Raw genomic sequence first — 19,769 nt, forward strand, 5'->3', positions numbered from 1 at the left:
TGAGGACAACAAAAGTGTGTGGACATACACAAATCTAATTAGACTGTTTGAGATAGAGCTTGCTAAGGCACGTGACAAGTCACCCCGGAAAAGGAGACACAAACCCAAGAGTTGGTGGGATGAGGAAGTTAAAAGAGCCATAACAAAACGACAGGAAGCCTCTAGGGAACACCTGCAGACATGCTAAGCAGCGGGGTGAAGCAACAGATATGATGTTGAAAAAAAATGGTACGTATATCGTTCTTAGCTGTAGAAGGGAAGCATACCTTCTAATCAATGAAAAAATTAGAAAAAATGAGGCTCAGTGGCTGGCAGAAGTGCATAAAAAGGATAGAAAGGCAGCTACAAAATTTTGTAACTATCTAAACTCCCCAAGAAATGAGACAAACCTAGAGCAGAGGTTTATAACTACAGCTCAAGGTGTTAGGCTAGAAGGGGACGAAGATATTGTATATATAAGAACAAGGGTGACACAAAAATTTCAACAAAGAAGTGCCTTATACACCTTAATTAATAAACAAGTATGGATCAAGTGCCGCAGTGGCTCCATTTTCACAACGAGAGTGGGATGAGAAGAGGTTTCCTAGTGGTGTACATGCTGGCAATGCAGATTATAAAGGAAACACTGCAGGTATGGATAGAGGATGAGGGAGTGCTAAGGGAACTCCAGAATGGGTTTCGGAAACACAGGAGGTTGGAAGACGATCTGTTCTCACTGACGTAGTGCATCGAAATAGCAGAAAAGGAACACAGGCCCCCTTGGCTAGCATTTTTAAGGGAGCGTACGATAGTATGGTTCAAGAGAACTTGTGGGGAATACTGGACACACTAGGTGTGGAAGATGGAGTCACTAATCTTTTAAAGGTAATTTATAAAAGTAACAAGGTAGTTATATAATGGGCAAAAAACGGGTATCTAAGCCCACAGAGGTAAAACGGGGACTTAGGCAGGGGTGTCCACTGCCACCCTTGTTATTCATGATGTACTTAAAAGGATTAAAGGCCAAATTAGAGGGAAGTGGACTTGGCTTATACCTCTCTTTAGTCAAGCAAGGAAAACTCATTGATCAGGCTCTACCAGCATTAATGTGCGCAGATGATGTAGTGCTAATGGCCGACAACAAGGAAGATTTGCAGAGATTGATGGACACCTGCGGTAATGAGGGAGATAGGTTAGATTTTAGATTCAGTAAGGAAAAATCAGCAGTCATGATTTTTAATGACAATGAAGGTAGTGAGCTTAGAATACAGGAGGTCACGCTAGAGATAACAGATAAATGCAAATATATGGACGTATAGATAAGCAATGGGGCCGAGTACCTAAGGGAACAGAAACATACGTGACAACTAAAGGTAGCAGGAATTCAGCGGTAATGAAAAACAGGGCTCTGTGGAATTACCAATAGGTATGATGTTGTGAGAGGAATATGGAAAGGGGTGATGGTTCCTGGTCTGACGTTCGGCAATGCGGTCTTGTGCATGAGATCAGAAGTTCAAGCAAGATTAGAAATTAAGCAACGTGGAATAGGTAGGCTTGCTTTGGGAGATCATGAAAATACACCAAATCAGGGAGTACAAGGTGATATGGCATGGACATCATTTGAGGGCAGGGAAGCCAGCAGCAAGATAAAATTTGCATGAGAAGTGATTGGGAGAAATGGGTGAAGAGCGTTGGGATATTACGGTTTTCAGCTACTTGTACATGAGGAATGTCGATACAAAAAGGAGGAAGCGAACTAGATAATTGACGGGTAAATACTTAGAAAAGAGCAGGGGGCCAAACCAAAAAGAACTGTTGGTTATGAAGAAGGTGAAGGAAACGAAACGGAGATTGATATGTGGATTATTGGCATGATTAAGAAGTCCACACTAGAGATCTATCGAACTTTTAAGCAGGAAATTGCCAAGGAAAGGATCCATGATAATACTCGGAGTAGTTCTCTGCTGCTTGAGTTCAGGATGGGAGCATTGCGAACCAAAACTTATCGGGCCAAATACGAAAGGGTAGACACGGTATGCAGTGCGTGTGGAGAGGAGGATACCCTATAGTTCACCCTACAGTTCAGGATGATGGCGCAGACTTTTTCGAAGCACTGGGGTTTAGGGACAGCGAGGGTAAAATAGATTTTAATTGGGTAGAAAGAACAAGGAGGAGGTTATTCTGACTGGTGGCTAAAATCAAGGCACGAGTGAAAATTAAATCCTTCACTGCAATCCCACAGAGATAAAATGGGCACTTAGGCAGGGGTGTCGTCTCTCACCCTTGTTATTCATGATGTAACTACAAGGATTAGAGGCCAAATTAGAGGGGAGTGGACTTGGCTTCAACCTCTTTCGTCATATAAGGAAAACTCATTGAACAGGCACTACTCACATCATTGATGTAAGGAGATGATATAGTGCTAATGGCTGATAATAAGGAAGATTTGCAGAGATTGATGGACATCTGCGGTAATGAGGGATATAGGTTAGATTTGAGATTCAGTAAGGTGCGCAGGGGCGTCTCTGAAAGCAGGCGTTTGGTGTGTAGCGAAACCACGGACCAGAGCTAACGGGGAGTTTCGACCTCTCCCACGCCTAGCCGTGCGTGGCTGGGCCATATTTGGGGAAAAGGGGATCCTGGGGGTTGAGCCAACGCCAGGTGATTGGACCTTTAAGGCTCCCCGGCAGAGGCAACATACCCCTTTGGCCCGGCTTCACGTAGACGGCACCCCTGGGCTGACCCACCCAGGGGAAATCGGCAGTCGCCTTTTCCTATATCTCTCTCCCTACACATATCTTCGTCTTTATCTCTCACTTTTAATCTTTCCTGTCTTCTACTCTATTCCATTTACTTCCAAGCTTCCTGGCGGCTAGGGTTAACCCTGTGCAAATAGCCTACCTTGATCTATGCGCATTGGGTTATAGTAGCGTACGGCTGGCGTCTGCAGGTTACAGCATCCGCAAACTTGTAGCGTCCTCTCGTTGGGCTCCGTGGTGGGTTAGCCGCCAGCGCTTCTGAAGAAAATTAAACAGGCATCCATAGAGCTTTTCCTCTGTCAAGTGATCGCACCGCCATAAGGCGCGTACGCACCGAAAACTGTTTTCTTAACCGTTCAAATGAAAACTTTCCCTCTTTTCATGCCATACATAGTGAGAAAAGTGGGAAGCAAGACTGAACTGTATCTTTCTTTGTAGCAGTTAGGTGTCTTACGGAAACTCTTGGGGCCGGGTACAAATTTCTGGATAGCCAGCGGAGACGTCCTCCCTGAAGTCCGAGAAAAAAAACAGTTTGAGAAGTTACACAATCTTTCAACTTTTGGTGACACTCCGATCACTGTAACACCACACAGATCAATGAACACAACTCGTGGAGTGGTATCTGACGCTGATTTGCTTGGCCTAACCGAAGCGGAACTTCTGGAGGGGTGAAAGAGTCAGAATGTGACCAACGTACAAAGGATCATCATCAGAAGAGACAACAAGGAAACACCAACAAAACACGTACCTAATACTCATGCTCGCTTCCAGTAATCTGCCAGAAACTATTCAAACTGTGTACACGAAGACTTCGATCACGCCATACATACCAAACCCTCGCCGTTGCTTCCAATGTCATAGGTATGGCCATGGCTCTAAGAGCTGTCGTGGTCGCCAGACTTCTGCACAATGTGGAGTCCTAGGCCACGTGTCGGAGAACTGCAAACAACCGCCGCACAATGTAATGTGGAAATATATCAGCGCACAAGGAGCGCACACTGTGTAAACTGTGAAGAAAACCATGCCGCATATTCACGCTCCTGCGCACTCCGAAAGAAAGAAAAAGAGATAATTACATTGTAGGGGAAGGAGAACATTTCATTCAAGGAAGCACGGCGAAGAGTCTCACTATTCTATGGACTTGCATATGCTGATGCGGCGCGTCAGGGGGCACCACCGCACCAGCCCTCGTCACTCCTTCGGTACTCTTTAATTGGCACTCTTTACGTACCTCTGAGCTATGACCTACTAAAACATGACTTCCAGTTCATAATAGACAAACTTCCGGAGCCTTATGTTCTCCTTGGAGACTTGAATGCGCATAGCAGGCTATGGGGTGACTCTCGTTGCAACGCGCGAGGTCGACTGATTGAACAGTTCCTTCTCTTGTCGAGCGCGTGTCTTCTGAATCGAAAATAACCAACTTATTATAATCTTGCTAATAATACCTACTCCTCCATATACCTAAGCATAGTATATCCGTCTCTTGTGCCTCTGCTCCAGTTGAAAGTCATCAGTAATCCCTACGGAAGTCACCACTTCCCCGTAGTTTTGAGCACAACTACAGCTTGTCCACTACGGGTCCCCAAATGGTTCATAAACAGAGCCGACTGGGAACACTTTTATACCATCGCTAGTTTAGGTTAGAGTGACATATGTACTTTGAGCATCGATGCTGCTGTCAACTAGTTCACATCGTTTTCGATTGATGCCGCAACAAAACGCATCCCACAAACGAACGGACACCCTGGAAAACGACGTGTGCCGTGGTGAAACTCTGAATGCCGAAACGTGCGCAAATAGCAAAACAGAACATGGAGGTTGCTTCGGAAGTCACCGACAGCCGAAAATCTTGACAGCTTTGAGAAAATAAAATCTCAAAGCAGGAGAACGCGTCGGCAGGCCAGAAGGGAAAGTTGGTACAAGTTTTAAACAGGGATAAACTCTTATGCACAGGAGGCTAAAGTCTGGAACATGGTTAGTAGGGTAGCAGGAAGACAAGCATACTCACTTCCACTCGTAAACACACATGGTGACAGACTGGAAGATCAGGCGAACTTCCTCGGCGCACACTTCGAACGGGTGTTCAGCTCGTTGAGCTATATACTGACGCTTTACAAAAACACAAAACCAAAATTGATAATCAGAAACTAGAACACAAATGTACAAAACACGAAGCATACAACCAAGCTTTCAACTTAGCTGATCTCCAAACATCACTAAACTCCTGCAGTAATTCCGCCCCATTCTGATCGAGTGGTGTACGATATGTGGAAAAACCTACCAACTGAAACGCAAAAGCTCCCAAGCATTTCCCCGAGGGTGAACATGGTTAAGTGCGAATACACTGGGTGATGCTATGAGGGGTATTCATTAATTCGCACTATTATATTTATTAATCACACTATGGTGCCTTTATGGTGTAATGGTTCCTGGGAATCGCAATTTGATCACACGGGGGAGGTTACGTTAACTCACTGGCGAATGCCAACGGATTTTAACTTTACTCCCCCTCACGACCCGCTCTCGACGGGAGACTGAGAGAGAAGGCGGGCGCGCGAGAGAGAGGGGTGCGCGCGCAGCTGCAGCGAGCGAGGAGAGCGGAGGAGCGAGCGAAGGGGGAGGGGGTATAAGGCGCGTTACTGACACCGATATCAGCGTCGCGTCCGTGGCTTATTCGGTAGAGCGTCGCGCTGCGGCCCGCCAAGTCCTCTTTCTTTTAAAGATAGAGAGAAGACTGCGGACGCCGCCGACGGCGGTGGATGGTTTGGGGTCGCTTATAAAGTGTATTCACACTTAAAAAAAACATTACTTTGCTTGTACAATATATGCCATCATGGTTTTCTGGCTCTATTCCTACTTCCTGGAACGAGGCTATTATTATTCCCATTTTGAAAGAGGGCAATGACCCTTCTTCAGTTTCGAGTTATAGGCCTATTGCATTTACAAGCTGCTTGTGCAAACTCTTCGAAAAAATGATAAACTGCCGACTTGTACATTTCCTTGAAACAAACACTTTACTCGACCCATGTCAATGCGGGTTTCGAGAGTGTAGATCCACCACAGACCACCATGTTCGTATCGAGGCACAGATCAGAGACGCTTCCGTCCACAAACAATATTAAAGACGATAGTCTTTCTTGGGGACCTTCGACGGAAAAATTTTCACCTGCCTGTCTGTACATTTGTCTGTTTTTCCGCTCTTACCGATACCTCAAACGGCACCAAACGGCCAACCCCATCCGTAGCGCCCACCAATATTGCTCAAGCTTCAGCGTTCATACTTGTGAGATTGTCAATTAAAAAGCAATTATTGCGCAAATCAGAGGCACTATAACAACACGTCGATGTTTTGTACGTATGCCTTTATACTAGAGAAGGCACACACAAGTAATTCTAAGGACCGTAGTGTTTATCACGCTACGCTGACAGTGCAACGCGATGTTCAAAAAGGCAAGTGCTTCCAATGCTTTGCAAAGACGACACGGTGATGGCACCTGCCTGTCGCCTAGCGTTCTACACTTTATCAACTCCGAGACGAGCGCGCATCTTTCTCCGCGGGCTCGCACGCCTTCCTTAGTTTTCAAACTGCCAGATGGCGCTCGAGTCTAACGTGCCTCGATGCACTCGTTCGCCTCCGCTACGCGCTCGAGGCACTAACGCAGCGCCTCCAGAATACCATTCACAATTTTCTTGCGCAAAACATCAAATAAACGTTTTGTTCACTCTCTCCAGACGCAAGACTATCGTCTTTCGACGACATTTGCAGTGTAACATGCAGATTCAGGGCCAATTTTTTTTCTTTGTGTGTTCCTCAATATCAAAAAGGCTTACCATACAACATGGCACTTTGGAATATTAAGAGACCGGTCCCATCTTGGCGTGCGTGGAAGAATGTTTACCACAATTAAAAGTTGTTTGTCAAATCGGATATTTCGTGTCCGAGTGGGCAGCGTTCTTTCCCAAACATTTGTCCAAGATACAGCAGTGCCGCAAGGTGGTGTACTTAGCTGCACACTATTTATTATCAAAATGAATTCTTTGGGCTTGTCCATACTTCGAAATATGATTTACTGCACATATTTCGACGACGTCCAGCTTGGTTTTAAGTATTGTAATCTGGCTATGTGTGAGCGGCAGGTTAAGCTTGGTTTGAACAAAGTTTCCAATTGGGCAGAAGAAAACGGGTTCAGACTGAATGTACAGAAAACCAAGTGTGTTTTTGTTCTCTAGGAAGCGAGGGGACTCGCTCGCTGGATTCCGTGCCGACCGGTTGTGCCCTCACGATCTCCGACGTCAGCGTAGCTCTGGCCGACTGGGCTGGCCCTACGCCATCTCCTGACGCCGACAAGAGCTCTCGCAAGTGGTGCCCCGTCCTCGAACTCCTGTGACCGTGTTTCCATCTTTACTATCTCTCCTATCCCTCGATATGTCCTCGCTCGCTGTCCCAGCGATAGGAATAACCGGTGAGCCACTTGAACATGGCTTGATGGCTCCCGCAGTATGCCTGCCACCGTGGCAGTGGCAGGTGATAAATTGCGACGTGTCTTTCTTGAAGGTTACGAAGCACGCACCAATCGCACATATTCAGACATACTTCCTTAGACTACAACAGAAATACACATGCCAGAGTTCTTTACGGATGCTTCGAAGTCCAAGGCTTCTGTCTCGTACGCAGCCGTCGGCCCATATCCTTTTCGGAAGCCGGCGTTCTGCACTCTGATACAAGCGTTTTCACCGGCGAAGCCTATGCGATACTTATGGCCGTTAAACACATTAAACAAATAAAAATAAAACTACAGAAGGCAATAATATATACATATTCACTAAGCGTAGTAAAAGCTCTGAAAACTCTTAAAAAGCACAAAACACCCCTTAACTTGGCGTGAACCAAAATTAGCATGGGAGGCTAAGATATGGTGTGACGAATATGACGCGCTGGTCAAGACACATAGTGTCACAATCCCGTCGCGTACGTCGTCAAACGCTGCCCGTCAGACAGCAGCACATACCCACCTGTGGGTATGTGCCGCTGGTATGCGGGTATGTGCCACAGGTAATTGACACTCAGCATCTACCCAGGAACGAAGAGAACAGGCATGGGCAATTTTAGCGCGTGAGCGTTGAGAAATACCCGACATCGGTAGCGTCTACCCGACGAATCTAAAGAATAAATGTCAGGGTCCCAGCTGGAATCGAACCCAAGCATTCTACGTGACAATGAAGAATTTTAACACAGAGCTACGCCAGGTCTCGGAACTATTTTTCAAATAGACGCTAGTCTTCGTGAAACGTCAATAGCGGTTGCAGTGCTGCCTATCCAATTTTATAACTGTTACACATGTACTCCTTTGATGCAGCCGTCACGTCTGGTTAACGTCAATTTTGGTTAGGTGCCACGCGCTGAAGTTGGTTTACGTAGCAGTGCCCAGGGCCAGCGATTTCACGAGCATCCGCACTTCATATAAGTCGAGGGAGGCGCTGCAGAGCCTGGCGCTGTCAGTCAATGTGGAGTGAAAGCTGGTTACTCGAGTGTTGACCCTTCCGCTGTCCCCTTCAACCTGCCCTGAAAACGCGTTGCTTTGTTCGCACGCGTTCTGCACGTGTTTTCGCGTCACGCGCGGTTATGGTGTGTACGCTTCTGTCCGCGTTTAATAGGATCGCCGCAATTGAGGATTCTTTTCGTGGGAGCAATTTGGTAAAAGTGCAAAGTCTGCTCAGCCATGTAGCCGACGTGAAGCGAATTGTAGCAGACGATGCCGTCCTCGCCTGAGCGAAGTGCGTTTCGCAAGTGATAGACGATGCTGTTTACGTCGTGGAAATAGAGGTGAGTACAACTTTCTGTACGTTCATAATTATATACCTGTTTTGTTTGGTTTGCTGTGTGTACTATGCACTATGTTTGTTACTGGATGCATGGTTAGGCCGCTTCTCGTGCTTTAGGTTAAGCGGTTATTGCACTGTGACTGCTATTGGTTGGGATACCTTAATTTACTAGCACCGATCCAAGTTATCGTGCGGTATATACACAGCACTTCAAAAATAAATGGTCTATTTGGGGCTTCTTTCTGACCCACAACAAAAATTGACATTTGTCTCGCGTGGGCTTCCTGCCTATCATACCTCTGCGTCGTTTCCGCGTGAGGTGCCCGTTTCTTGTAAGCCGCTGGAAACGTTGTCGGCACATACGACGGGTGCAGACTTGAGTCATTTTTGCAGTTTCCCACAAAATGTCTGCTACAAATCATTGCCCAAGCTTTTGGCAACCACACACTTCCGTCGGCGCTGCGTAGATATAAAAATATATAACAACACATCACCAATACTACACGTGTACACAGCTTCAACTACTACGTCCCCAACAATATCGAATAATAGTAGCAGCATAAAATATTTCTTCGTAATTTTTTGACAGTGCTCTAAAGACGGATGTTGAAAATTTATACTTTTAAGATGGGGACGTGCATCTCCCAGTAACTCGATAGATTAGAGGAACGGCGACGCAGGAATTAACACCCGTTATTTTGAATGCATTTTGCGCCTGCTAATTTTTATGAAAAAATTGTTTACTTACTTTTTTTCGGCACACTGCTTTAGTCCATTCCTGTCGTCTGCTTGTTTCGTACCATCGGTTTTGGAATCGGTAGAATTTCACTGGTGGAGTCGACCCCTTCGTGTTTGCATGGTTATTGTGACAGTTGACGACGCAGCAATAGTCCCCCCTCCCCCTTTCTGTTGGGGTGACATCGCGGAACGAGGGACGTTTCACGTGCAGTGCGCACATCGCAAATGCGTGGAAGCCAAAAGGAGCGGAAGTGTCGCTACACGCTACTATTGTGCGCTTTTTCTGGCAGGGGAAAGGCAAGCGCTGGCGTCGGCGGGCAAACTTGAACGGGTCTCCCTGTTCCAGTTGGCATGGTTGCACCAGTGCAAACAACTGGTTATATAAACATTTGCAACTTTTAAACATATGTCTGCGTGTGCAGTATTCGTACATACATTTAGTGTCATTTCATGGCGTGTCGCTCAATAAAAAAATGCAACAAGGTCACCTTCCCTGCCATGCTTCGCATAGCGTCGATTCCCAGGTACGTGGGATCTGCCGAATTTTTCTTTGCATTTGTCGGCTCAACTTTGCCGATGACAGCTTTTTTTCCTACGTCCTTCTCATACCTTTTCTCATTCCCATTTTCTTATCCTCGGCGCGGTGTTGTGGTGTCCTCCATAGAGAAGAACAGTAACGACGCCGCGCTTATTCCTTCCTTCTCTCTTTCAAAGCCACTCTGAATCGCGCTGGCTATGCTAGTCGCAGAGAGTCAGTATATAGCGACTCCAAGGCGGCTATCAAGGACAAAACCGGGATGGTAGCCCCTCAGGCCCTCCGCATTCTCCAAAGCGTCAAAAGCACAGAACACCTGCCAGTATGACGCCCCGTTCTCTGACTTTGTTTCCCGCTCACCCGCAGACGATTGAGGCCTCTAATCCTAACGAGGGCGCAGACGAGGCCGCGCGAGGGCTCACTGACCGCGCCGCCTCCGCAGTCACTCTGCCTCACTGGGAACCCGACGTTCAATATATATGTCAAGACGGGTATTCCCTATCCCACACCCTGCCGTGCGTATCCTAATGTACTGTGGTTCTTCATTTCATGTACCCTGAACGGTATCCAAGTGCGGATTGCCCTGGCTGTGGACTATGGGAAAGCAGCGCTGGAGTTGGACCGATAGATCGATGGATAGAAGGATGGATGATATGAGCGTCCCCTTTATAACGGGGCGGTGACATGTGTGCCACCAGGCTTGCAAGGAAAAAAAATGAAAAGAAGACTTTCTTTCTATGTTGGCCTAATGCAATCTACTTCGATTGAATCGTTCTTATTATAAAAAAAAAAACAAATTTATTTTCCATTTCTCTGCCTTTTGAGGCAGAAAGAACTCATTTTCACACTATTCCTGTCCATTATCTCTTCTTTTCTGCCACCAACACGCTAACCGTATCTAACTTGCTTCCATCACGGACGTGTTAAGCTTTCCATGTTTGTCGCTAAAACCCAAAGCCCCATGTAGGCTTGTATCTACACGCATACCTGGGTGGATATCGCCGCATCCAATCAGAGCATGTTTCATCGTTTGCTTCGCTCCCCCACAGCATGTACATTGTTCCTCTTTATTATTGAATCTCGCTTTATGGCTACGCGTTCGTAGGCAAGCCGATCTCACTTCAAACAGTAAAGCGCTTTCCCTTAAATTATAATAAAACCTCTCACTCTTTATTTCATTCTTGCCCTTTCAGTAGGTACTGAGAGCCGGCTTTTCTTTTTTTCATCGCTGTCATTCAATAAATTCTCTCTGCATCTTTTATTTTTCGCTTATTTGTTCTTGTTGCCATATCCCCTACATTGTCAGCCGTATATTTACTGGTGAGCCTCCTAGTTCTTTTTCTCCACTTGGTGTGCACGCTCTTCCTATACAAATACCTGAACGATTTCTCTCCCCATCTACTTTCCTTCATTTTCCTAAGCCTCTCTTCAAATCTCATTTTGCTCTGAGCTTCCCTTACTTCAAAGCCTGTCCATCCCATATCCCCCTTTACAGCCTTACTCGTCGTCTTTCCGGGAGCGCCCAAGGCGAGGCGTCCCACAGTCCTTTGATTTACATATGCGGACATGGAGCGCCACCCTGTCGAACGCAGCCAGAAGCATTCCGGCATACAGACAAATACTAACGTCAACCATGCCACCGTGCTCGATGATCGGACGAAGAAAAAGAAGCTTCGAGACCGGCGTTATTGTTGTATTCACACAATTTTTTTAATCACAGGAAAACAAATATTTCAGAGCATGCATAGTTGACTACCTCAGGCGTCGATTTCCACGAATGCACACGGGGTGGTGCTCTGAAAAACATCACAAGTCTTTTCATAGAAGCTTGCCTTGAAAACGTCCAAGAACGCACATGAAAACTTAGGTTGCGTAAGCATCACGCAATATATTACGCACACCGTATTTATTCTATTGTAACACGACCACGGTTGTGATGCGAAGGCTAATGTTTCATTATGTCTGAGAAGAAAAAAAAATAAAATTTCGGTACTTGGTAAGCAAAGGTCGAGTTTAGTAGCAAAAATATTAAAGAAAAAATACCTTGCGTCCCACTCTAGTAAATACGGTATTATATCTATCTGCCACATGCACAGTTCCAGATCGGTTACAATACGATTACTGCTATAGAAAGCCCGTGTTGATCTACGCGTGTTGCGTTACTGATCATGCACTGCATGTCGACTACGGAATCACCAAAGAGTCAATTACCACCAGGTAGTTCAAAGACATTCTTCTTTTTTTTTTTTTTTTAGTTATCAGGCTTAGACGACCGCCGACAGCAAGCTGGCGAACGATCTGCAGACGACGGCGAGTCGACTTCGTTAAAGCAGGACCACTGCGACATGTTTGCATTTCCGCTTTACCCGGGCCTTTCATGTGAAGGTTGCGTTAGACATTAAATTGCCGATTCACCGTCCGCTTCAAAAATTTGTTTTAAAGACTGCGATACGAGCATTTTGTGGGTTCATTGCAATAGCTGCGACTACTAACTACATAAATTCAGAACAGCTGGGTTGAATGGTATACCTCAGTGCTGCCTGAGAAACTACCAATTTCACTTCAAAGTGGGCGCATAACGGGCAACCTACACACTACGTCAAGCTTTGCAAGCGCTATTTGAACATACTTACTTGTAAGTTTACGCCGTACAATGCTAGGCATGACTTCGAAAGGTCTCACTGTTTCTTCCTAGTCATAGCCGTACTTCACATCGGACAGCGTCCGTCCTTTCGACAACACAGTCTCGCGAAAGTATTTGACTGCCACACCGCATCCATGAAACCATAGCGGAGAATAATCGCTAGCATCGCTACTCGAATGCTGCGTCGCAGTTTTCAGCGAAATGTCCAATTCGTCGCTGGTCTTGCGCGTTCCAAAGAACCTAAAACACGACGCAAATCCGGCAAAGCCAGGGGGTAGTGTCGCACGGCGCTCACCATTTCTTTCAGCGCGCGCAACGCGTACGAGCGCCTCGCAGCGGATCTGTCCTACTAGCTAGTTCTCAGCCAGCTCGCCAGGGTGGCGCATTGTGAGAATTTTAGGCGCGCATGGAGGAAGGGAAGGCGCGCCACCTGGGCAGCGCTAGCTTCCCATTAGCAACATTCAACTATGTGTAGTGGAAATGTGAAGCCATCGACTCCGCGTTCAGCGAGGACAGGTGGACAGTGTGCTCTTACGCAGCCCCGAACTCAACGATAAAACCCTGGCCGTCCCGAGCACGGCCTCCTCTATAGATTATATAGAGGAGGTCGTGGTCCCGAGTGCCCGTGAACGAGCAGCCAAGCTCGGCTTGACGGTCCCGACGTGTGGCGCGGGGTTTCCTCAGGATCAAATTAAAGTTTTAATCAATCAATCGGGTTGCCTCAGAACGCATAGTCATAAAGCGAGATTCGATAAAGAACAACAATGTACATGCTGTGAGGGAGTTAAGAAAATGATGGAACATATGTTCTGATTGAATATATGCGGCGATATCCACAGGTACACGTGTGGGTAGAAGTCTACATGAGGCTTTGCGTTTCACGGACAAACATGGAAAGCTGAACACGTCCGCGATACAAAAAAAGAGGTTGACGGCCCAGCAAAGGCAGAAATAGTGGGAAAATAGGGTTATTGTGCCTGAAGAGGCAGAGAGATGGAACATATATATTTTTTTGTTATAAGATCGATTTAATCGAACTATATAAGGCACTAGGCTAACATAAAATGAAAGATTTCTTTTCGTTTTTTTTTTTGCGAGCCTGGTGGCACACTTGTCACCACCCCGTTATAACGTGGACGCTCATAGGATCTATCCATCCGCTATATCCAATGTTTCTTTGCAATTTAAGTTGTAGTGAGTAAAAAACTCCCAAGCATTTCCCCGAGGGTGAACATGGTTAAGTGCGAATACACGGGGTGATGCTATGAGGGGTATTTAAGAATTCGCACTATTATATTTATTATTCACACTATGGTGCCTTTATGGTGTAATGGTTCCTGGGAATCGCAATTTGATCACACGGGGGAGTTTACGTTAACTCACTGGCGAATGCCAACGGATTTTAACTTTACTCCCCCTCACGACCCGCTCTCGACGGGAGACTGAGAGAGAAGGCGGGCGCGCGAGAGAGAGGGGTGCGCGCGCAGCTGCAGCGAGCGAGGAGAGCGGAGGAGCGACACCGATATCAGCGTCGCGTCCGTGGCTTATAGGGTGCCTGAATGGTTTCCCTCGCCCGGCGAGGGAAACCATTCAGGCACCCTAGTGGCTTATTCGGTAGAGCGTCGCGCTGCGGCCCGCCAAGTCCTCTTTCTTTTAAAGATAGAGAGAAGACTGCGGACGCCGCCGACGGCGGTGGATGGTTTGGGGTCGCTTATAAAGTGTATTCACACTTAATATCCCAGTCAGCAGCGAAGAATGCGATGTAATCAGCATAAATGAAGACAGTAACCACCACCACGCCATAACAGTTTGAAACGGGCTTTAGATAGGCCGCTCATCCAGCTTAGCTGTGACGTGATCTGCGAAGGCCTGGCGGCGTGTTTCTGAAACATTTCTGTTCAAAAAAAAAAAAAAATCGCGTAATCGGCCTTGCGTGCGCAGCGGCGGCTACATATGGTTAGAGCTTCCGCTTCCAATGCGGGAGGTGCTGGGTTCGATTCCCAGTGCCGACCGAGGCGAAACCCACCGGTTTTCCCCAATGGGTAGAGGAGTACACCGACCTTGCGCTCGGTTGTTTCTGGGTACTCATCTCGAAAGGCAGCCTCATAAGGTTCTGCGAAGGCCCCTGGGCGTACATTAACCCACCACAGCCTTAGTGAAATAGCTGAGCATCTGCCGCTGCGTGGGAGGCAGAGAATTGCTGTCGCCAGGCACCTACTGGTTAATAGGTACAAGCGCACTTCCGGCGTGGTGCTCGGCAGAACGCAGTTATAGTCGCTTGGGAGGGCACCCACCCCGGGGGAAATTGGCGGCATGGGACCGCAAGACCTTAAATTAAGGTCACCCCCCCCCCCCTTTTTTTTTTCCTTGCGTTATCACCACACGCCCAGCACTTCCAGGTCATGCGGTGCTGCACGATATTCTTCACTCTCGAGTAAAAATGGCGTCTTCTTGCCCCACAAAAATAATCTGACTCGCTTGCGCTTACTTCACGTCACGCTGATACGTCACACTGGTAGGTCACGCTGATAGCGCGCGTGCCGTTCGTGACATGAATGTGCCGGGCACGTGAACATTCTCAAAAACGATACGACAGGACGGGCGTTCTTCTGAATGACGTGCTATGCGTTCAAACATTCTCGTGAACTAAGCACCATATCGCCGAATGTCAAGTTTTTTTTTTGACCTTCAATTTTTTTAAGTGTTTACAGAAGTGACAAAGGCGTTAGGTTGGTGGTGCACGCAGGTACCAGACGGGACAAAATACTCGCCAAACGGTGCCCTCTCGGCGAGTTTTTGCCCCAGTGATAATCGTCATCTACTTGCGTGCCTTTCCACGACCGCATTAACGCCGCGAATTCGATGCCACGAACGGTGCGCGCTGCCACCATGTATTGCATTCTTGAGGGTGAAGTGTTCGCCAGGTACAACCTTGCAAGAAAAAGCCACATTATTATAGTTGTGGGACGGAAAGAAAAGAATCGTGGTGCTTTTAAGTGTAAAATGTTTTTTTTTTCCCGAACTGGTTTGAATTGATTGATTTATATGTGAGATTTAATGTCCCGAAACCAGGATTATGAGAGACGCCGTAATAGAGGGCTCCGGAAATTTCGACCACCTGGGGTTTTGTACCGTGCACCCAAATCTGACCACAAGGGCGAACCAGTACGAATTAACTCTTACAATTTTCGCACCCTAAAATTGCAACTGAACCAACCCTTACCATATTCATTTCTTCATCCTGGTACTCCATGCATGTTTTTTTTTTTGTTTTTTCGTTGCAAAGCCAGCTTTCTGAAACGCGATCAGTCGCTCGAGCTCGTATTTTGCGGGTCAATTAGCTGAAGTCTCTTTAACCCCAGCAAATAACCGGCTAAAAGGCGTCGTATGTAGAGGCTGTGGAGCAAAAGTCCAGTAATAGGAAGTTTTATTTGAAGAAGTGGTCAGTAATAGTACAATTATACACTTCACAATTAAGACAAAAACCTTAAATTCCTCATCAAACGTGTAAGTTGACCAGCAACCCGCGTCGGTGGCGTCAACATGAGTGATTAAAAAAATCACGCAATGGCATCACCATGTCAAGACATGACGTTGCCAAAATTTGTTACGTCACGATGACATCATCACGACATCGTCGCAACTTGGTCAAAGGTGGGCCGATCACGGAGGCAGTGCAGAAAGTAAGTTAGAAGCAGATAGATTTAGGTGGTGCCGGAGCAAGATCAATGCATTGACTGATACTGTTTTTGTGGTTTTGTGATGTTATACCCCACAAATCAATAAAATTACATATACTGCTTTTTGCTACTTCATGGAGGAACTGACAGCGAGCACATTTTGACAAATGGCAAGTTAAGGCACAAGGAAGATGATTGGTTAAATACATCTTTTCATTTGATAGAATTGTAATGCAAGAATAAAACGGCATTCAATGATGCCAGTATGACTACAATTTGAAAACCATCTCCGATGGAGGACTGTTTTTGTCATTTTAGTTCTTTGCTGCAGTCAAAACTATGCACAAACAGGCCCAACTCACCATCAAGCTCTGGCAGACTTGGCCTAGCCTAAACCAGACTTTATGACTGCGACAGTTTGCTTTTATCATGCTAGACCGATGCACAACTGTATGGCCATGAATGTGTGCCCTGCCACACTACTGTATTGTTTATCATATAGTATGAAAGCATTACTTCTAGGTACCACACAGTACCTGCAAGCCTTCAATAGGCATCACAAGTCCGACATCTGGCTCCATTGTGTCATCCATGGGGGCATTGCAGATATATATTGCTGAAGCATGCCTAAGTTGTAGACATGGCAGGCAAACACGTGTCGCTGTTCACTGCTCCATCGAAATTGTAAATATTGTTACACTAAAATACACTCCCACACACTATTACTTCTTGGAAGCAACTGTGATGCTTTGCTTTTACATATTTAATAGATATTTTTCCCATAAAGCAATAAATTTTTTAAGGTATGATTTCATTGGACATTACTGGTTTAAATTAAAAATTATCCTTTTTCATAAGAATAAATTCTTGCAATAAGAGTTAACAAGGAATGGAATGCCTGCAAAGAGCAGTAACAGCACCAGCATATGACCAATTACACATTATAGTACATTATATAAGGAAATGACTTTAGTAGGCACCACTGAAAACCTGCCCATGCTTGAAGTGTAATGTCTGTAAATGTAGATGAATGTTGCTAAGTTGTACACTGGCACAACAAATATAGAGGCAGGCCAGCAACTGCAGGCAATGCCCTGCTATCATTTCTGCAGTTGTATGCCTTGAGTAAAAGAAATATGTGAATGTCATGTTGTCTACAGCAAAGAACACAATTTGAAAAATCAACAGCTGACTTTGCACCTGGGTTTAATTCATTTGTATGTACAGTCAAACTTGATATATTGCCAATTTCACAAAGTTCTTTGTTGTATATTATATATATATATATATTTATATTTATATACTCTTTTCATAGTAACATACTACACAAAGTAACCTTGGTGTCTGACATCTTGGCAATGACTTTCAGGAAATAATGGTTCATTATAGGATGCTATATCTAAAACAATAATTACAGGCAGATCATTACTGCAGGTGGTGTGGTTCTACAAGCTGACAAAAACACAGGCATATATGTACTCTCAGCTGTCTTGTACGCCCTCAGTATCTATATCTTCATTATAAAATGAAAAGGAGCAATGCAGCAGTGTCACAAGACCCAGATATGCCAAGATGAGCAGCACTGTAAACGGGAAAGAGTTTGAACAAGTATTTACACATACAACCAAAGTAATGCATTACAGTGGACCAACACTTCAGAAAAAAGCCTCTTCACAACCACAGCCTACAGAAAACACTGACTGAAAAGTAAAAATAACAGATTTTTCAATACACTAGGAGAAACCACAATAAATGACTTAAAAGCACAGGCAAGATTAGGAGATGAAGACTGCTGCCACACATCAACCAACAGTGTTCACATAGCAACAAAACTCACAAGCTGTACTAAATTCCATAAAGCACACTTTCAGCAGGGTCATTATCACTAGCTCCAAAAATTTGTTACAATAAGAAGAATTTCACCTGTGCAGCAGACTAGGCTACTGCTGGAAGAGCACAGCACAGATTCCAACATTGGCTAAACTCTACACCAGAACAGGAATGCACCTAAGTAGGCCTCCTTCACTTCTACTGTACTTTTTTTCTTTACATGGTATTTACATTTTCCCCAGAAAGCCTGGCTACCTGAATGCAATCCTGTAACGATCTTCGTTGTAGTCCCTACAGGGATTTCCTTCGGGCCAATACAGGATTCAGTGCATTTAGTAAAACATATGTACAGAGCTAGGCAGCTCTATTTCAATATATACCCAGCTAAAAGTCCAGTTGCACCCAGACAACGATAGATACTGAGGGAACCAAAACAATATTCACTTTGCAAGCTTTTTCAGAACCTGAGAAAGTTTTTGTTTTAGAGACTAATGGTGGCATGCATATATATATATATAATGCTTCGTTTTTTTCTAAAAACTCGGTATTCAGTGGTCCTCTAATGCACCTGAGAAAACAGCCCCTTCATGCCAACATGCTGCCTCAGTAGATCACCGGCAAGGAAACATCAGTTTAGTTCAATTCCAGCACACACTACTTTTTGTTTTTTCATCATGTGAGATACATTTGACATGCACCGATGTATAAAAAGCCATATGCTTTACCAGACCAGTTGTAATCACTTTAGGCAAGTTAGCATATGCAACAAATAAATATATATTCCTTAAAAGTTGATGAACACCACGACTTTACAAACGCCCACAACTATGCAGAAGTTTCACACAGGCTACCCTAAAGTGGCAAAATGTCACTAAAAGAGACCATTCAACAAAGGAACCAACTTCGATTACACTGGATGCCATTGTAAGGCGGCGCCAGAGCTGACTAAAACATAAAAGCAGACACAGGTCAAAAGCAGCTGACTGCTCGAGAAAATCATTGCACCACTACAAATACCAGTGTGGTGTTGTCGCTTATCACAGTACCAAAACATACAGGAATTCAAGTCAAACAAATTTCACCTTTTAGGCCTGAATGCGGAAAACAAGCAGTGCATAAACAATGTCTAGCAAGCAGAACAAAGGCAACAAAAACACATCTGAAGTTACCTTTCATCTCTTTTCTTAAAGAAAGAAAGAAAGAAAGAAAAGAAATCATTGCACTTTGTCAGGCAATGTAGCTTGTTGCCTTGAAGGTAGCACATAACCTAAATACCCTGGACAGCTGGCATTGGAGACATCTAAGCTCCTCATCAAAATTCTCTAGGTTATCTCTTTTAGCCTGACAGGGTCCCGAAGTGCTTCTCTTGAAATTTTTGCTGCCCCACGAGCAGGTGTAGGGGCAGAGAAGGCATCATTCCTGAGCAAAGCCTTCAGTCTCTTCTATGGCATAGGTTAGCTTTTCCACCAACTGCTCATAGCTCTTGTAGGGTGGCAAGTCCAGCCGGTTGAAACACGTGTGACTTCGAGGAAGCCACGTCTCTTTGCCCACTTTCTCAATGCAGAAACGCTGTGGCCCATTGCTCCCTGAGTAAGCAAATGTCAAAGCAACACGGTCTACACTTACAACACAAACTTGGTCCAATTTGCACTAAAGTGTTATAAACTGTAAAAATTTATTACTCTCATCAAAATTCTATGTGCCTTTTTGTCTCCCAAACTTTAACTTAAGCGTAACTGTCAAATGTAAGGTTCTGTCACACAAATCGCAAATATGTC

The 19,769-nt window shown here is 45.4% G+C and overlaps 1 protein-coding gene and 1 long non-coding RNA gene across 6 annotated transcripts in view; both read right to left on the reverse strand.

Moving 5' to 3' along the window:
- Window positions 1–11,517: 11,517 nt before the first annotated feature.
- On the reverse strand, window positions 11,518–14,016 carry LOC142775753 (uncharacterized). Its single transcript, XR_012886976.1, has 2 exons — window positions 12,471–14,016; window positions 11,518–11,633 (listed from the first exon to the last, which is right to left on the reverse strand). It is a non-coding gene; the product is annotated as an uncharacterized LOC142775753 (long non-coding RNA).
- Window positions 14,017–18,950: 4,934 nt separating this feature from the next.
- Su(dx) (WW domain containing E3 ubiquitin protein ligase suppressor of deltex) overlaps window positions 18,951–19,769 on the reverse strand; it is an 87,691-nt gene continuing 86,872 nt past the window's right edge. For all 5 annotated transcript variants that reach the window (XM_037427743.2, XM_037427746.2, XM_037427742.2 and 2 more), the window contains exon 22: window positions 18,951–19,577. In XM_037427743.2, coding sequence (XP_037283640.1) covers window positions 19,405–19,577 — 173 coding nt within the window. In that variant the 3' untranslated portion in view covers window positions 18,951–19,404. The remainder of the gene's footprint in view (window positions 19,578–19,769) is intronic.

The sequence above is a fragment of the Rhipicephalus microplus genome, chromosome X (assembly GCF_043290135.1).
Source record: "Rhipicephalus microplus isolate Deutch F79 chromosome X, USDA_Rmic, whole genome shotgun sequence".
Taxonomy (NCBI): Eukaryota; Metazoa; Arthropoda; class Arachnida; order Ixodida; family Ixodidae; genus Rhipicephalus; species Rhipicephalus microplus.